This window comes from Danio rerio, chromosome 21 (assembly GCF_052040795.2).
Source record: "Danio rerio strain M-AB ecotype USA chromosome 21, GRCz13ab, whole genome shotgun sequence".
Taxonomy (NCBI): domain Eukaryota; kingdom Metazoa; phylum Chordata; class Actinopteri; order Cypriniformes; family Danionidae; genus Danio; species Danio rerio.
In genome coordinates, this window is record NC_141041.1 from 5,097,423 (window position 1) to 5,118,153 (window position 20,731).

Sequence of the window (20,731 nt, forward strand, 5' to 3'; positions counted from 1 at the left end):
GATGCTGTTCAAACCTCATGCCAAATTGTTGTCACCCCATACAAAACCATTTTAAACCCACACAATCTGACAACACTGGGGCTAGATCACAATATAAGCCACAACACAAGTGAGTTCAATAAAATACATCTTTATTACAGACATGTACAAAAATCAAATATACAAAACATTCTGCTAATGTGACTCAGAACTCCAGCATGGACCAGTCGTGGTAAGGCATCTCTTCTAGAGGAATTCTGCACTCTGGATTCTCATGCAGACAAGCCCTCATCATATCACAGCATTCTGTGAAGAAGAAATGGAGAGGTGAGGTTATTGTTATTATTATTATTATTATTATACCGTTTTTGCTTAATTGTTCTTTGATGAACATCTCACCTTGAGAGAGGGTAAATTTGGACCAGTCATGTTGGAGGTAGTACAGGTCATACGCTGATGGGAATTCTCCATGGAGCATTGTGAACAGAAGAACCCCAAGAGAATAGACCGTCGCTGGTTTGGCCCGGTAGCATCCTTTTTCATAAAACTCTGGCGGGATGTACGCTTCTGTGCCTGGAGGAGAGACGTTTAGTTTAGCATCATGTTGAATATATATATACCAGATGGGCTTCAGCTGTGCTAATTAACCAGCTTTCAATACGTATATTAAAAATGCTTATGCTCGTTCATAACTAGTGTTGTCAAAAGTATCAACTACCAATCGATACCGACACTCATCACAGTTATATTTGCTGAGCATGTGAACACCAATGGCCAATCAGTGGTGTTTAACAGCGCTCAAATTGACTTGTTAAATGTCAGAATCGATTGGTACCGAAGTCGATACTTTTGACCACACTATTCAAAACACCTACCAGAGAAGATACTGTAGGCTGATTCCATCATGAAGTCTCCACACCCGAAGTCGATCAGCTTGACTTCCAGTGTGTCGGGGTTCACCAGCAGGTTTTGAAGCTTAATGTCCCGGTGGAACACCCCGCGGTAACAGCACACGTTGGCCGCATAAACAGCTTGCCTCATGATGGTATGTGCTGTTTTCTCACTGAGGACTCCTCCGCTGACTTCAAGGAATGCCTCCAGGTCCATGCTTGGACTAGGCCGCTCCATCACCATGACATAATGGTTTTCAAAGACCTGCCAGTCCAGGAGCTGAATAATGTTCGCACACCTGGAGCCACCGCTGGCCATGTTTGCCAAGGTGATCTCTAGAGGAAGTGGCTGGTCACATGACTGAAAACAAAATAATAATGTTGGTTTTCAAACAAGGGTTTCTGACCACAGCCTGTGGTCTATAATAAATATAAGACTTTAATAACTGAACACAGCGAACAGAAAGTGTAGTCTACTCACAGAGCTGACATCTTGCATATTTGGGGTCTTCTGGACAAATTTAACTGCCACCTGTTTAAAGGAACAATTGAACAATTAACATGTGCACGGAGATCATTTCATTCAGTCATAAATCCTGAACAGAGGATTCATTCGTCAGCAGAAATGTCCAAACAATGAAAGCTCTGATGATGTTCTTTAAACAGGGAACTTCATCAGAGGATTTGAGTCTACAAAAATGAATACCTGCAGACCATCCTGTATGCGAATCCCCTCATACACGGAGCCGAAACCTCCTTCACCAAGCTGCTTTCCGAGTTTGTAGCGGCAGCTGATGTCATCTGTTAAAAATGAAGAAAATGTCATTAAATTATAAACCAAATAAAAACACAAACAGTTGAAGTCAGAATTATTGTCAGATTTCAGAACATGATAGTTTTAATAACTCATTTCTAATAACTGATGTCTTTTATCTTTGTCGTGATGACAGTACATCATATTTACTGGATATTTTCAAGATACCAGTGTTCAGCTTAAAGTTCTGAATACTTCAACTTTATTGCTCTGCATCATTTGGGAAATATTTAAAAAATATGAATAAAAAATCACAGAAGAGCGAATAATTTTGACTTCAACTGTATAATTTTACAAAGTTTGATGAGCCTAAACAAATGTTCTGAACTCCAGCAATAAACTTACTATTGTCCAAGCAGGTCCCATCATCTGCTGTAGACTTCACAGCAGAGTCCTCTTGTGAGACCTGATCCGGTAAAGGGTTCGAGTTTTCATCCAGGGCAGAGTCACAGATGTCATCTGTTATGAGCTGCTGGCTCACTGGAAGTTCATTGTCCTCATCGGATGGTGAACTTGGAGGACTATCAAGCTCTTGCTCCAGGCTGTCCTCGCTGAGGGAGGATTCATTGTCTGCTGGGAAGTGAAGCTCTGCAGAGTCGTTCTCAATGACCACTGCAGAGTCAAAGCTGTTCACTTCAGGTTTAGAGTCCAAGTCTTCGTCTGCTGGATCATCAAGAGCTGGAGGTTGGAGAACTTCCAGCTCCAGGTTGCTCACAGCAGTGCAGAAGAATTTAGAGCTACTGATGGGCTCTGCGTGAAGTTCGTGGATCTCCTGCACACATAGCTGATCTAAAGAGAGGAAGGAACATCATTAATATGACTCTACAACTCTTTTTGACAAGATATTTGAACAGTTCATTTGCAGAAACATTACTCAATGTGTTTTTATTGATGATCTTCAAGGTTTTTCTGCATTGAATTAGCAAACAAGTAAACTATATATCTAAAGGCAAAGCTCACTGAAATAAAAAAATCCTAATACAAATAATTCTTATTTTTTCTGTTTTTTACACAAAACTACAAATTCTAAAGAAAATTCCTGAAATCAGCAGCCATTAACCTTCATTGTAGGAACACAAAATACTGTGGAAGTCAATGGCTGAAAGCACCTCAAACAGGTTTAAGGAGTAAATTATGACAGAATTGTCTTGTTTATGTGAACTGTGGCTTTAAGAAACTATCTTTCTAAAATGTCTTCCAGTTAATGTTCATTTCTGATCTTTAAACACTTATGTGATGTGTTTGGTGTGTTTAACAGTATGCTTTAGTAATTAAAAGTGCTCATAAATCTATTTTACCAACAACAGTAGCTCTTCTTCTGGAAAAACAGGCGAAGAAGATGGGAGACAATTTGAGTTTCCTCTTTTTCTGTCTCCCTGCCTGTTTTCCTGCAGCGACGGCCGGGTCATCGGTCATCAGATGACGGTGATTCTCTGTCGTGCTGCCGGTGGGTTCGAGTGGCTCACACGGTTGTTCGTTCGCACACTTAACACCAAACGCTTTCTTCAGACGGTTAATCAGTTTTGAAAATGCCATTTTATCACTGTACTGTTGAATCGCAGAAAGTACTGAACTACTAGACATCCAAAGAAGCTAATGAGAGTTTCTGCTACGTCAAAAAGCTTTATACTGTCACCGATGATGTCAGAGTTCCACAATTCCATTTGGTATTACGTAGAGACTTTTTAAAACACAACAAACTTCTAATGAAAGCCCGCGCTAGACTGACTGGCTCATTCGCCTTAATGTGCTCACACAGCCACCTGCTTATACACATTTTTCCAATTATTAATTAAATTAATTTTGCACTTAGGCCTATGTATTTTTTTCTGTCATGCACAACTTTTTCTGCGTTTTACTTTTTATTACAATTATTGCCATGTTTATATATATTTATACGTGTGTGTGTGTGTGTGTGTGTGCGTGCGTGCGTGCGTGTGTGTGTGTGTGTGTGTGTGATTCATTTATTTTGAGTAGCTCATTTCGGTTATTTTATATTTTCATTATCAATTATTTATCATTTTTAACAGTATTATTATTATCGTTTATATTATATTTTATATATTATGATTATATAAATTCGTTATTTTTGTGAATTCTTTTTAAATGAATAATGCTTCAAATAATAAATTAAAAAGAAAAATATGCAACAAAATGAAGTTATCCATTACCTGAAACCGCCAGTAGGTGGTGGTAGGACACTGTCTTAAGTGAATAAGACATTTATTCAGCAACAAAGCAACTTTTGTATTTATGAATAGGTCAAGGATGAATCGACTCTCACAATTTATTTAAATCCACAGAATCATTCGCAAAAAATAACCCACTCTAGCCTAACATATAAGGACTGAACCGATGTGAACGCTAACAGGTAGGAATAATGATCAAATTCTTGTGGATTAAACATCTTTGTTGACATCAATTGCAGTAGATTTTATTAAGTTACAACAAAAGGTAGGAAATGGTTTTAATTGCGAACTGTACTTATTTTATGTGTGAACATGCTACATGCTAACACCATCACAGCATTCCAGTCAACTAATTTAGAGCTACTAACGTTAGTCAACAGTCCCCGCCTTCACTTAGTGAAAAATGCGAATTAAAAAGAAAAAATAACATAAATAAAATAAATAATTACAAATTAAACCAATGAATATTAAAGTCAGTGTAATTAGATCTTACGTTTATTACTGTATGTCACACAGGCTAGTTAGCTAGCGCTAATTAGCAGTTGATGCTAATGCTAACATTGATGCAACTTAATGTTACTGTAATGTAATTAATGTTATATTAACGGTACTGTAACGTTAAACTAATTATTGTTTTACTTAAAGGCTCAATCAAATCTTTAACGTTAACATCAGTCAGATTGATTGCTAATTGAGTGATTCTGTTAATATTACATTTGTTTACCTTAATATTACACTAGATAACTTTAGGAACTATACAGGGAGAGGAATTATTTAGTTTTATATTACAGAAACTCGATATTTATTTTCTATATTTTTGTTAGGCCACAGTTTGAAATGCCATTCTGCGGGCTGAAATGGCATATTTAACACAATTAACCTCGACTTTACTACAAAAAATACAGTCAGGTTTATTTTGTGTGGATAAATGTAAGTTTACTTTAGTAAAACTATGTTTTTGTCTTATTGGCTAAATGGGCTCATGAAAGTGTTTCACATAGAAATGAATAAATAATAATTAATAATAATTATTCCTTACATTTATATAGCAATTTTTCTGCACACTCAAATTGCTTTACACATTGGGGGTAACATGTTTCCCGAAAGACATTTTGAAATGGAAACAATATTTTTCTTTCCCATTTATATCTTGACCTAGTTTGTTGGCTTCTGAAAAGTTATAAAGAGACAGGCAAATGCACTGAACATTCTTATATTAAGCAATGTGTTAACCTATTCATTAATTAAAATCAATTCACCAGGGCCGGCCCAAGCCTTCAGGGGGCCCTAAGCAGGATTTTATTTGGGGCCCCTTTGGTGCAAACAATATGATAAATTATCATCAATCCTTGATAATTCGCACACTTTAAAACACACATTATTGATTTTGTTCGCTGTAGCTGTGTTGCTTACATCATAAAATATATGTTTTAAGACAATTCTAAATATTATTCTGCAGAAACAACTTCCTATTGATCCAACTTTTTATATGACTATTTGCCAAAAATCTAAATAACACAAAACATTAATATGGGCTGGCAGAAACAAAAGCAGCTGGAAGTAGCCAATAACATACTTATTTTTATTATTATTCAGGCACAAGACAGGCTGCCAAACAGTCAAACATAGTGACAATAAAGATAATTTCTTTTTTAATTGGATATAAATGTTAATACTGAAAAAAAAAACATATTGTATTTTGTAGTTCAAATAACTTAAAACATCTATTTAAATTAAAATCAAACTAAATCAGGAAGCATTTTCTAGACATACTCGCATATAAATCAAATTAATAAATATGTACAAAAATTTTCAGTTAGTGATTTTTTTTTTGTAAAACAAATTAATCTGCCAATGAGATAAGTAAAATAATCTTATTTAAAACATAAAACAATCTTTTTTTTATTTACCCTAATTGTCAGATTATTGAGCTTTTTTTAATGAAAAATTCACATAATTTTGACTAAAAATCTTTCTAGAAAATGTTTATTGGTTTAAGAATTTTTAGATATTTGGACTACAAAATCACACAAAAACTATAAGAAAGAAAATAATTTTGCAGTGTATTACCAACTCTAAATTGTATAAATCAGAAGCTTATTTTTTTTAATCGCCAAGTTCATGAAAAAGCATTTTGCTGCTGTTCCGGGCACTGCTGCTTCAATCACGATATCAAAGATTCTGCAATATATTGATAGATCACAAGAAAACCAGCCACAATATATCACAATTTTGGTAAATGAAGGGGGGAAATGCATAAAAAATTTATGATGAATTTATTTTATAAACACGCATTTATAGAATTGCAACAATGTAAAACAAGTGCACATCTGTCAAACAAGCTTAAAATGCTGATGTGCAGAGAGCAGTTTATGACTGAAGAGAGCACATCTCTATCACAGCAGCAGAATCTCAATTTAGTGGAATATGCATTTAAGAAAAAAACTGCCAAAATAGTAATTTATTGCAATTTATATACACTTATTACAACTTGACCAACTAATTTTATGTAAACATGGAAACATTTTATGCTTAGCCCTGGTTTATTTATAATAAAAAAAATATGTATTCCCACTATTTTTTCAACTGATCAGAATGCTCTGAGAGGTGAGCACAGACTCCTCTGAGCACGTATGTTTTCAACAGTGGAGAACATTAGTTATTTACTCACATATTTAAGTTTTTTAATTCCCCTAATATTTTTTGCCAAAATACCATCTACAAGATTTTGACAAGGTCTGTAAGAGTGAAATAAACGCAAGGCCTTTCTAATTAAATGTTCATGTCCTATTGATATCTTTATATATTTTGGCGGAGTTAAAAAGTTTGAGCGCATAACCGTACGTTCACACCGAAAGCGGCGAGAGCGTCAAAGTAGCCGGAAGTCATTCATTTTCAATGAGAGCCGGCGGCGATAGGCGTCGATAAGCGGCGAGGAGCAGCGCGGCGCGTCTTCGCCGGCGTGAGCGTCGAGGAGAGTTGAAATGAAGTCAACTTTATGGTAATGAGCTTTGACGCGGTTCGGCGGCAAGCAATCAGAATGAAGAAGTCCACCACTTGATAGCAGTTCAGGGAACACAGACCAGTGAACTTTGGTTCCGACCACAGTTGTTCCCAAGGGTTTGATTATTGCGGTCGCCGGATTTCCTATTATTTACAATGTTTTCTTACAGGAACATGCATCAAATAAGTTACTGGCGAGTTACTGATGTTCATTAATGTTATATAAATTTATCTTTAAAAAGCGGGAATCTCACACGATGTGACAGTACAAAACAGCACTGCTGCTTCAGGATATTTCAGACACATGGACACATATTGGATAAATAGAGCAAAGTCACACGCAACTTGATCTTCCATTGTTGTATGAATTTGATAAGAAGTGCGCAACATTTTCACGCTACAAACATGTTTTATGCAGGAATGTAACTGATATGCTGCAACGGCTCCTTTAAGTACGAGATCAATGTAGCGAGTTTTGACGCTCTCACCGCCGGAGCTGAAGGCAGACAGCGTTGTCGCCAGGGCGGCCAGAGCGACCTTGGACGCTCTCGCCGCTTTCGGTGTAAACGTACGGTGATGATACGCCATTACGGGAAGCGCCACCTGGTGGCGGCTGGGTGTACTGTAGCTAAAGCGGTTATCTGCTGCAGTCGGTGTTGAAAACTGATTAATTAAATCAGATCTTTTGTAAATTTAGGTAAATATCTTGGCGCCTGAGTTTGTATCGCGGTCAGAAATAACACTATAAATTGGCATATATTTTGTTCCACCACTAATCCACAAATTAACAAACTAAAACGAAAGTCACACAATAATTTCAAGCACTCTTGGGGGCCCCCTGGTGGCCACGGGGCCCTAAGCAGCCGCTTAGTTCGCTTATGCCTTGGGCCGGCTCTGCTTGGGCCGGCTCTGCAATTCACAGTTAAATACTCATTCAAATGATCAAATAATTATATTTAATAAAAAAAATTATGAGAAACAAGATGATGAGAAAAGGATAAACGTTGGTCCATGATGAGACGGATTGGAAAGCAGAAATCCGAATCCTTCAGGCACGACCATTTTAATTTCTCCGCTGGCCAAAAGTTTGTGTAGAGCTGCAGTCTCAGCGGTGAAGGCTGGAAGCTGGCCTCAGTGAAGACTAGTCTGTCCCTGGTTGGTCACTGGAATCAGTCTCATGCTCTCTACTCCCCCATGACCACCAGCACAGCAGCAGCTCAGGATACGGCCTGGTCCTGGATATGGACACCTTGGGATCATCTCGTCGCTGGTCTTGGATCCAATCAGTGACTCCGCATAATCTAAAGACCTCGGAATGAGTATCCCCAGGTGGAAATGGAGAAAAAAAAGAGAATAATTAGCGTAGCTGCTGTTCATAATAAACAAGATGTAGAAACTTGTGTGGAAACCGGCTAAGTGATGCATTGAGTGTATGCTTTACTAAACAGATAGGTCTTTAATCTAGTTTTGAACTGAGAGTGTGTCTGAGCCTCGGATGTTATCAGGAAGGCTATTTCAGAGTGTAGGAGCCATAAAGGAGAAGGCTCGACTTCCTTTTCTTGACTTTGCTATTCTAGATACTACCAGAAGCCCTGAGTTTTGAGATCTTAAAGAGCGAGTTGGATTGTAGCGAGACAGAAGGTTGGTTAGATAAACAGGAGCTAGATTATTTAGAGCTTTATAGGTGAGAAGTAATATTTTAAATTCTATACAAAACTTAACAGGCAGCCAGTGTAAGGAGGATAAAATTGGGGTGATATGATCATATGTTCTAGACCTGGTAAGAACTCTGGCAGGTGCATTTTGTACTATTTGAAGTTTGTTAATAGAGGATGCTGGGTAGCCAGCAAATAGAGCATTACAGTAATCCAGCCTAGAAGTCATAAAAGCATGGACTAGCTTTTCTGCATCCAAGATGGATAGCATACTTCGTAATTTAGCGATATTTCTCAGATGAAAGAAGGCAGTTTTTGTGACGTGGGATTTATGATTTTCAAAAGTTAAATTGCTGTCTAATATAACACCCAGATCTTTTATAGTAGAGCTAACGCTAACTTTGTGTCCCTCTAATTGTAGATTGAGTTGCGAGATCTGCTGTGTACAGGATTTAGGTCCAATAAGTAATAATTCTGTTTTGTCTGAGTTTAATAGAAGAAAATTGGTGGTCATCCAGTCTTTAACATCTCTAATACACTCAGTTAGCTTAGACAGTTCAGACATCTCATCAGGTTTAGTTGAAATATATAATTGAGTGTCATCTGCATAGCAGTGAAATCTTATCCCATGTTTTCTAATAATGTCTCCCAGTGGTAGCATGTAAATTGTAAACAGCAAAGGGCCTAAAACTGATCCTTGAGGCACCTCATACTTTAATGGGCTGACTTGTGAAGGCTGTCCATTAATATTCACAAACTGGTAACGGTTAGTTAAGTATGACTTAAACCATTGTAGAGCTTGTCCCTGGACACCTGTAGACTTTAAGCGATTTATGAGGATATTGTGGTCAATGGTGTCAAATGCCGCACTAAGATCGAGTAGAACTAATAGCGAGATGCACCCTTGGTCAGCAGCTAAGAGTAAATCATTGGTTATTTTCACTAATGCGGTTTCTGTACTGTGATGAGCCCTGAAACCTGACTGAAACACTTCAAAAATATTGTTCGTCTGCCGAAAGGAGCATAATTGAGTAGAAACAACTTTTTCTAGTATTTTAGACAGAAATGGAAGATTTGAAATAGGCCTATAATTAGCTAAGTTGTTGGGGTCCAGTTGCGGTTTCTTAATAATAGGCTTAATAACAGCTAGCTTGTAAGAGTTTGGAACATGGCCTATAGATAAAGAAGAGTTGTTAATGTTAAGAAGAGGTTCTCCTATAGCAGGTAGCAATTCTTTCAGTAATTTTGTTGGAATTGAGTCCAGCGTACACGTAGCTACTTTAGAACTATTTATGATTTTATCTAGCTCTTCCTGTTCTATGATTTTGAAGCACTGTAGGTTATTATGATTCAGTGAAATATTTACAGGATTTGGAATATAAGCCGGTGCAGAAAGTTTAACATCTCCTATTTTCTGTCTAAAGCCTTCTATTTTAAAACTTTCTCCTAGACTAATTGTTCCTGTTAATATAAATAATCAGTGGAGAAATGCATTTAGTTTTGCATTAAATTGGTTCATTTCGACCTGAAACGAGGAGTTTATTGCTGTTTCTGAATCATGTAGCGCTGTGTCTGTTAGATCAGATGATCGCATTCACAACACTGGAACTGAGTGGGTTATTACCTGCTCTTCACACACAAAGTAGGCCTACCTGAAATGTAAAACTAGAAAAGGCTCAATAATACATTGGACAGATCCTTAACGCACTGATTTCTTCCCTTTTTACTGCTGTTTTGGATTGGAAGTGTCTGCAGATAGCGGAGTACTGCGCTCTGTCTCAGTGATGCATCAAGCACTTCATTCACACACCGGCTGATGTGACGTGTGCCGCTCTGTAGAATTATCCGACTGAGTTTATTCTTCCTAGGGGAATACTTTTAGAATAGTTTGTAAGCCTGGCTCATTGTGGTTAAAGTTGTTGGTTAAATTAATAAAAGTGAAACTGACAGGCTCAATATTGATTGTCATTAACAGAAAATAATTTAGCCTCTAAATCATCTAGGTTACTCTGAAAACTGTGAATATTTGACTGTAATTTTATTTATATCAATAGTTTATTTAACAGACCAGTTTGTGTTTTGATTAGGGTCAATAGTGGTAGCCTGTTGCAGAGTTCAAAGAAAAATCTTACTATTAAAAAGAAACATAAGCTGGACCACAACAGATCAGTGTCATTACGAATGCTCAAATAATTAAGCCTGGTTTACAGCAAGCATCATGTTTTCAGTTAGATTGTGTCGTCTGTCATATACAGTAGGCCTATAGGTCTTTTATTTTTACTAAGCAAGATATATTGTTTGAGTTTATCACCATAGAAACTATATTATGCTTAAAAGAAAAACCGGCACAGTATCGGGATCGCATCTGTATTGGTCGACACTCAGAATTTTGGGATCGAAATCAAATCGGTTATAAAAAATGGTATCGGTGCATCCCTATTTTTAATGAGTCATAGTTTTATATGGTAAGAACAAGGACTTATTTTATTTTATTAATTTACATTTTTAGTAAAATGTCTTTATCAAATGAGTAATTTCTTTTTGAACTTTGTTCATTTAAGAATTGAGCTTAAAGAATCAAAAATGTATCACGGTTAGTACATTAAAAGTGTGAGGTCAATATGATTTTTAATATTTTTAATGGCTCTACATTAACTTTTTTTGATCACCAGCCTCTATGGCTAGTAGTTTTTCAACTTTACTAGCCACTCGCCATTTTCACTTTTGTTTTTGGGAAAAAAATATTTGCAAAATTACTTGATTTAGATGTGTTGTGTATGACTTTGTTCAATGAGCATGAGCTGTAGTGGTTTCATGGTGTTGCTTTGTAATTAGTTATTATTTTAGGGCTCAACATTAAGGTTGTACCCATTTTTTCTCTAAAAAGTTTATAATTAGAAAAATTCAAAAACCAGCAAAATATATGTTATAATATGCATACACTTTTTATTAAATAAAACTTAAAAAATAATTATTGTCATGTAGCCTGTCTAAAACTATGCAAAGCTGTCTGTCCTAGCTTAAGGTCTCAGATCAGCAGTTAACTTTGCATAAAAGTTAATCTATTAAATCAACATTACTGAAAAGAATGATAATTAAATCATATTAACAAAAAGAAAGCAGGTGAAAAACATACCGTGTGCAATAATAAAAGGATGATCAAACGCACACAGTTAACGTTAGGCCCATTAATAATCTGTTCAAAGATTGTTTAAAGCTAAAGCTGAAACTGCTGCTGCATACATAAAATACCTTCTTTTTAAAAAATCTCGAGCTCTTGAAAATGGTGGATGTGTATCGCTTTTTGTGAAGTCTATTTCAAACAGAACCGATAGCAGCATTGTGTTTCCAGTCAAGGTTGCTTCACGCAAGGAAATGGGATCGTGCACGCTTTTAAAAACTTGCGCGCATCACATAACATTCTGTATTCATCTGCTTTTTTTTGCTTGCATGAACACAGTTGTTTTTGTCAGTCGGGCTGCTTCTCATTTCTAGAGATTCATCCTTATTGTCGAACCCTACTTTTAAAAAAAATACAATTTAAAAATGATTTTCGACCAGCCAAAGTGGATAGTGGGAGTGGCTGTCTAATCCGCCACAGCCGAAGTCTACCTGCGGTTGGTGGGTGTTAATGTCAAGCCCTGGTGTTAACCCATTAATCTGTTTATAGTGTATTTAGGCTACATACACACTGTAATATTTCAGTACACCATGGCAAACGGGCTTGCTCAGAGAAAACTATTATCGCTACTGTAAGAGTTGAAATATTGCAAATATTTTGATATCTTTGACAATTCAAAACATGAGCTGAAAACTGGTGACTTAACAAACCAGCAGGTGGGTATGCGGAAAAACTAGTTCCTGCTGCATTTGCATCTGAGTCTGCTGAAACTCGGCTTCATCCACCCCATCTCACATATGGTCATTTCAATGTTTGAATGTTCTAGATTAACCAAACTGACTTTAACTATCATGTTTGATATCATTTGAAATGTCTCAGTGCAATTGGTACAATGGTCTCATTCTCTCAGAAACAGACATAATCAAAACAATAAATATATAACTTCAGGCATCTTTTGAACCACTGTGAAGGCTGTGACTTTCCACTAAGTGTGAATGCCTTTTGTTATTCACACCCCCTTCCTTGAAGGAATTCTTGGATTATTTAAGGTAAGGTTTGAGAAAGACTCAGGGCGATTCTGCCTAACCAGATCAGCCCATAACATGGCTTGCTCCATGTTATGTATATTTTTGAAGTCAGGAATGCATCTTTTTCATCTTGGATTTGTCTTTGATAATTTGATGTTTTGTATTGATCTTTTATGAATTGACTGATTGAATTGGCATAATACATTTACCTGACTAATAAATTGTTATGTTTTGAATTATTCAAACAGAGTTTGTGTTATTATCTTTAGTAGATTGTGGTAATTTCATAGCACCACAAGCCCCTGTTTAGGTTAGTAGCGGACTAGAACACGGTAGACGGAGCATTGCGGCACGCTTTACGATGTCTCTAGAGCTCCGACTAACAAATTGGCATTTATTCATGTATACTTAGACTGTAAAAGGATATCTAAGGGGATAGTCCTTCACCCGATAAACTTTTAATACTATTTAGATAGTATAGTGATTATTCAAAGTTACTAATAGTTTAAGTATGACTGGTCTGCTTAATTCTATAGTAATGATCATTATATGACTAAATAGCTCTGTTTGATTTAGGAGGTAGCAGATCTATGGGGACCGCATAAAAAATATCCTAATCTGAGTAAGTAGGGTTCTGCCTTTTTAGGATAGCGGTCAATCGCCACTGTTTAGTGACCAAGACCGACATGCTTGTGCTTAAGAAATTGTATACTCGGCCGGTACAAGATTTAGGATGTTATAGGAATCCCAATGAACGAGAATAACATAAAATGATGAACCGAAGAGAATATTCAATCATAATCTAAATGAATGTGAACGGAAACAAAATAACCTTCTCAATGTTTTATAATTGGAGTCAGATAAAACGAGGATAAATATATTAATATTCTAAACCACCTCATACTAAAATTGGAGTCAGATATGAGTTAAGTTTAATATAAATCAACATTGTGCACTGGAAAGACCGAACATGCAGTGAACCTTCATCCACCAGTGGATACCGTCATTGGACCAACTGGCTGGACCCTACACTACTCATGAAGACCGGTATAGCTATTAACATGACATATGCATATAATAGGGTACAGTACATGTCAAAAGCATCAGTGCAATATCAGACACCACCCGTGAGAACAGCACAGCGGTCTGTGTATGCTTTGGTCACTTAGTTATGTTATAAAATCTATTTTCTTGTGATAACGGGATTTCGTTGAGACATTTTCCTCACGCATGCATATATATATATATATATATATATATTTTTTTTTTTGCTTTTTAGTTTGATTTGTATTGATTTTAAATGCAATAACTCTGTTTGTATAAAACATGTAGTAACGTTGCTTATAATTGGTGGGTGCGACTAAATTTTTCTGATGCGCCTAAATTTTTTAATTTAGGAGCACCGGTGCTACCAAACAAAAAGGTTAATTTTGAGCCTTGAACAGTAACAGAGGAGGCTTTTATGTTTGGAAGGCCATTTTTGCAATTGATTTTTCTCAGTTTTCTTTTACCACAGTTCTAGTACATGGCCATATAGTCTGACATAGTGTCATTGTGTTCTCTGTCTTGTCCCAGAATCCTTTACCAACGTTGCGTCTTGGCAAGTCATCTGATGTGCGTCAAGGTGAATTTGTGGTTGCCATGGGGAGCCCCTTTTCTCTTAAAAACACCATCACATCTGGAATCGTCAGCTCTGCTCAGAGAGGCAGTAAAGAACTGGGTCTCTCCAACTCCAACATGGACTACATCCAGACGGACGCTACCATAGATGTAAGAGCACTGGAAACTGGGTGGTGTTGCATGCAAAAAAATGTATGTCATCATTTAATGAATTGCATTCCATCACTCAATCACAATTCTGCTTTACAGTTTGGAAATTCAGGAGGGCCTCTCATAAACCTGGTGAGTCGCTGACATTTACTCAAAAAACTGCTTCTGCTTTTTGGTTTAAAGGGTCACGAAACACCGAAACACATTTTTGAGTAGTTGACAGTCATATATATGTCCCACGCTGCTAAAAACACTATTAGGATACATATATTTCACAATAAAAGTGAAAATTGGTTGTTTTTGCGTTATTTCGAACAAATTCGTTCTTCCGGTTTGAAAAGAAATTTTGAAGCTACGTCAAAGCCACGAGCTCCTTGTGTAAATTCCAGCATGGAGACTGGCTGTCTGTATCGGCGGGTACAATGTGACGTCTTTGAGCTTTTATCATTAATTCAAGAGAAAGACGAACCAATCAGCTCGCTCTATTGTGAATGAGGTGCAGCTTTATTAATATGCATGATAGCTTCAAAAACTACCTGTTACAGTATTCAGAGAGACGCCACGTTGTGTTGCTAACTGTAAATAAAACAAGTGGAAGAAGAAGAATTGTTCGGAGACATGGGTCGTCAGTGTTGTTTATAAATGTGCCACAACAAAGATTTTGTTTTCATTTTCCCGCAATGAGATAGGAGCCACATTTGTGGACTACAGTGGTCTTTTAACACGCAGAAAAAAATGTTTTAAGGAAATTTGTAAGGAACATTTTTACCCGAGAGCTTTTCGCATCTGGAAATGGTGAAATCTGGATTTGCCCATCGTCTTCTTTTAAAAAAAGAAGCAGTTCCAGTTCGCGTTGATTGTCCTGTCTCTATGGATTTGGTAAGTAAGCAATCGGTGTTCTTTGTTTGTTTATTCAGATGGCAACGGTAGTTAGTATCGTCAGCAGTACTCTTTCAATATCACTACAGTATTATGGACTGAAAGATCTGCTGTAAATGCTGCTCTCCGAATGTAAACATGTAAACACCTTAATCAAACTATTACCATCTTGTAGGATTTTCGCCACATTTTGTAACGTGATGATCTCTACACACACGGCTGCTTGACACTATTCTCTGCGGAGGTTTTTTTTTGTCTCCCATATGATGTGCGGTATCCAAAATTCCATTAAAACTACACTCTTCTAGCAGTTCTTTGCATCAAATATCTCGTTTGTCATGGGGGGCACGCATGAAATGTTCTTGAATGAAAATGAAAGTGCCAAACTGCAGTTAAAGTCGACAAATTTAGAATAAAACGCCCCAAAATTACATGAGACTTATTATGAGACTAAATTACGGAGGAAACAGGGATAGCATGGTGACACAATAACGTTAATCGTATTATGTGCTTTAACATGTAAAACGGGATCATGAAATGAACATTCAAAAAGCAACTCATGTAAACACCTTAATCATATTGTTGTTTTAATCAGATTAAGGCAAATAGTTAGATTACTGATGTCCACAAAATCATTGCTTTATCTGTTAAACCGACAAGTGTAACACAAACTACTCTCCTGTCTTCATTTGGAATAAAAATTCCAAGTAACTCAACACAAGCAAAGGCAAATACAAGCGTGGTAGGAGTATTTATAGCCGCAGACATGCAACCTTATTCAGTGGTAGAAAATTCTGATTTTAGGTATTTAGGGCGTACTCGCATTATGCTATCCGAACCGTGTCCAGGCCCGTTTCCCAGATCGTTTGAGAAGTGTGAGTGCGCTGAATCGGGCTCAGGCATGGTTTACCTGGCCAACCCTTGCCCGGTTGGAAGAGGTGAGCCTGAGCGCGGTTTACTTGGGCTTTGGTGAGGTACACTTGTAGTGTGAGTGCAAAACGCCTGAAACTGAAAGCGAGACGTGACTCTTAAGGGACTGTTTCATATGGATTAATTTATCATTCTTACTGTTCAATGAACGCAAACTGCCGTAGTTTATTAAATACCCAAACCCCTCACTGTACGACAGCTGCCCACCTTCAGCAAACCTCCTCATTCCTACAGCATGAGGGCTTTATGATTGTTTATGAGCGCCAAAAGTGGTGGATCTGTTCGCCGAAATATCTGACTGCGTGTCATCACATCCCTAAGGACTGTTTGGCGAAATATCTGACTGCATGTCACTGCATAACAAACGACTGACACGATATAACTAGAGAAATCTCCACTGTGTTGAGTGAGAGCGATTCTCTACTGAACAGCGCAGCATCGATGACGTAAGCTTGCCCAGGCCCGATTGTAATGTGGGTGCGGGCCGTCGGGGGAGATGTAATGGGGGGGGGCAAGCGTGCTTTTGCCCGGTTCGAGGCAACTGTACATAGTACACGGCCTTAATTAGTGTGCTAGAACCACGCTATGAAATCACACATGCACATTTAGTAGTTGACTACAGATTGCTGGAACTTCAGAGCAACACAGAGCTTCATGACTGTCATATTAAGAACGTGAATTGTTTTCAAATGTTCATCAATATTGTATTGTACTGGCCATACTCTAGCCTTATGTAATAAACTGATGTATCATGTTTGTACTCTTCAGGATGGTGAGGTCATCGACATTAATACCATGAAAGTGACAGCAGGGATTTCCTTCGCTATTCCCTCAGACAGAGTCCGTCTCTTCCTTGACCGATCTGCAGACAAACAGAGTAAGAATGACCTCACAGCTGCTTGCTTTTGTCTGTGACAGCATTTTTTTTCACTGACAGATGGTTATTGGGTCTTTTTTTCAGAGTCTTGGTTTGGAGAATCGGGATGGAAAAGGCGTTACATTGGAGTGATGATGTTGACTTTGACCCCCAGGTGCCAAACACTTTTATTACAATTTTACAGGAGAGCAAATTCATACATTATGGAATCTACAGATTTTTGTTATATACCACTAGATTTGGCTCTTAGAAATTCAAGTGCTGGAATACCTGGAAAATTGGCTTGTTCTGTTGAAAAGTGCTTAATTTATCAAGGAGAATTTGTATGCAATTTTCACGCCCGAAAAATAAAAATGTTTGTGAATTTTTGTGACAATTTAATGCAAAAATACCCGCACAATCTACCGTGATTCCGACGCAGTGATTTAAATGATATGAGAAGTGGCCAATCACAGTCAACCTTGTCTAGATTTACATTGAACGTAAGGGCGGGACAAAGGCCTTTCTGTGTTGCAGTGACAGAAAAAAACAAATTAAAAACAAATGTTTTAATGGAAAAATGCTTTTGGGATGTTTTCACTATATGTTATTAGCAAGAGTAATTAAACCACGGACATACTTCCTGCCATTTCAACGATCTACACACACATTTTTCTCTCTTCTCTCCGCTCTCTTCTTCTGACTTGTCTGTCACTCCTCTGAATGTTGGCGTGGGAATGCAGGTATTGCTCAATTACTCATTTCTGCAAACGTATCCAGCGCTTTATTTTAACATGAGAGCGCAGTCATGTACATTAATCATAAAAACAGATATGCGAGCTCTTAAATAGGCTTTTTCAAATTAACTGCAAGTCCTCTCATCATCTCGTGTGTGTGATCAGACTGTATACAATCGCTATCTCTTCAATATTAAAGTAGAAATTATTTATCTTAGCTCCTTGACTAAATTTAGTATTTAGAGTACAGACTTTTTATTTGGCTGTATCGTCAAGTGAAACTTACTTTGAGCAAAGTTGAGACTTTTTATATTTTTTTAAGACAAAAGAATTATGCTAGAAATGTTTCTGTTTGGGGTATTTGTGGGATTTATACATTTTAGCTGTATTCTGATCTGTCTTAAAGCATCACTGAATTGTACAGGCATTACAGGTCAAAGCAATCTGCTGTTACATTTATCATAATAAACAATAAGACTCTTCAAACACTGCTTTGAAAAATGTAGTGTTGTCATAATTCAAATACCTAGAGTTAAACAACATTTGCTTTATTATTTTATTACTGACAGTGTACTAGTCTTTCTTGTAAAATTATTTCAGTTTAAGATCAAGTGTAAAATAATATTTCCATGTGCTGTACAGCTATTTAAGAAACAAATTTGCCATATTGTAAAGACAAGAATGAGCAAATAAGAAAAATGATGTAAAATATGTAAATAAAAGGCTAAATTTAAATATTGTTATCATATACTTTAATTAAACCTTTCAAAACTTGAAAATATTGTTTAAAAAATTGACAAAATGTGTCTCTGGCCTCATAGAGTATGTGGTTGTTTTGCCAGTACTATTGAAAAAGATTAATTGTCATGGAAGGAAAAATCGACCATACTTCCTTTGTTCGTGCACATTTTTATATATGTAGCTTTGTGATTCAAGCAATTAAACCATTCAAATAAATTTATTATCATTTCTTTTAAAAAGAGCCAAAATGAAAATCTGAGTTTTTTTCCCCCAAAAAATATCTAACTAGTACTCTGAGTAGATTTTAAAAGAGTACTTTGTACTTTTACCCAATGTTAGTATTATTTACTAAAACTTGTATTATTTTAGCAGTGTAATAGTATAAAAAAACATTTTTACAAGCATATTTAGTGCAGGTTTAATATATTATTAATACACAATTGATTAATTAATTTTATTATTATTATGATCATTAATGGTTTTTATTTGTATATTTATATAAATTCCTATGCAGTGTTTTAATACGTTGCGTGTCAGTGTTGAAAATAAAAATAGGTGCTGGAAAAAAGTGCTCAAAAGTCCTTGATTTTCATTAGGCTGTGCCTTTATGAGCCCTGTAAAATTCAAGATATTTAAGGTTTTAGTTTTGTATACATAATGTAGAGTTGAGCAATATCATATATTTTAATTTTTTTGTCCCAAATGACATGAGTTCAATTGTGGTATTGATTTGAACAGTTCTGTGAATAATTAAAGGTGCAGTAGGGGATCTGCCAAAATGCTAACCGCTTAGCCTATTATCTTTGGACCGCGGGGAGGGACTGTGATTCAAAGCCACACGGCCTGAAATCTGCATTTGCTGACAGTTTGAGCTACTTATCGGAATTACCGGAGATGTCGACCCGACAACATTTAATTGGATGAACATTTTTTAGTTTTATGCTTTACCCAGAATATAAAATACATAAAAACACATTTAGATCATTTACTTTAATCATTACTATTGGACTGTGAAGAGACTTTCAACCAGCACAACTAAAATGTTTCTGAGGACAATCACCTACTGCACCTTTAATTCAATGCATTGCAAATTAACAGCATTTCCTTTGTCACACTCTATGCGACTGAAGTAGTATGAATGTTTTGTTGAGGTGTTTTTGGTTGAAGCGAATGTAATATTGATTGTTATGCTGATCTATCTATCAAACTATCAATTTATCTATCTATGAATCTATCTATCTACCTTATCTATTTATCAATCAATCCTTAAACTGTAAACATTCCGCTGAAGTGAGTCTTTTATTATCTTTAAATTCTCTTTTTCCCCTTCTCAGTATAATCGAAGAGCTAAGGATGTGAGACCCGTCCTTCCCTGATGTTTCTCATGGAGTTTTCATGCACCGTGTGATTGTAGGATCTCCAGCCAACAGGTGTGCTGCTCTCTGAACATGATGTTATCAGCTGTTGATTAAGGCATCCTATTGATGATGTCATTTCCTGTTTTCTGTTTTGCAGAGCCGGAATGAAGCCAGGAGATGTTATTATTGAGATCAATGGGGTAAAGGTGAACACGTCGGAGGAGATATATAATGCTGTGAGGACCAGCGAAAGCTTAAATGTGGTGGTCCGCCGGGGGGCCGACCTGCTCATGCTGCACATGACCCCAGAGTCCACAGAGTGACATCAAGTCAAGTATTTAGTAAGATTAAGAAATGGTGAGTAATGAGAAGCTGTCATAGTTGGAGATGTTGTAAGAAAGGAATCATCTAAAGAGTTTTAGCAAACGCTGGACATTCGTGTAGTAAACGTGTTTCTGGAAGCGTATGAAATAATGTGGATGATTCAGACTTCTGTACACTGGATAAACCTCAGTGTGTCTGCGCAAACTACACTATCAGTATTGATTTGAAGGAATATCACTGAATATTTTGTTTAGGATTGTCATGATGGCAACAAACACTCAACGACCTTAATAAAACTGGGTGCTCTTATTGTGAAAATGCTGATGTTTTGTATTGAGTCTCACATTCTCATGTTACGACGTTTGTATTTTAATACATTTTTCTGAACAGCTCTGATTTCACAATAAACCATTGGAATATTTATGGATGATTTGCTGATGTCGCAGTGACTGATATG

At 36.8% G+C, this 20,731-nt stretch overlaps 2 protein-coding genes and 1 pseudogene across 3 annotated transcripts in view; 1 reads left to right on the forward strand and 2 right to left on the reverse strand.

Annotated features, from left to right (window-relative positions):
• The window catches only part of cdk5rap2 (CDK5 regulatory subunit associated protein 2), a 635,428-nt gene that overhangs the window by 423,473 nt on the left and 191,224 nt on the right, over positions 1 to 20,731 (reverse strand). The window lies entirely within an intron of this gene.
• Positions 115 to 3,314, reverse strand: pimr166 (Pim proto-oncogene, serine/threonine kinase, related 166). Its single transcript, NM_001083574.1, is given in 7 exon segments — positions 115 to 285; positions 379 to 552; positions 855 to 1,230; positions 1,351 to 1,401; positions 1,576 to 1,670; positions 2,029 to 2,472; positions 2,982 to 3,314. Coding segments are annotated over 7 exon segments (1,479 nt in total). The 5' UTR covers positions 3,220 to 3,314; the 3' UTR covers positions 115 to 184.
• Positions 3,937 to 20,701, forward strand: LOC147838715 (serine protease HTRA2, mitochondrial-like; annotated as a pseudogene). Its single transcript, XR_015519813.1, has 7 exons — positions 3,937 to 4,054; positions 14,255 to 14,449; positions 14,549 to 14,581; positions 17,027 to 17,135; positions 17,220 to 17,289; positions 19,927 to 20,022; positions 20,108 to 20,701. The product of XR_015519813.1 is annotated as a serine protease HTRA2, mitochondrial-like (transcript).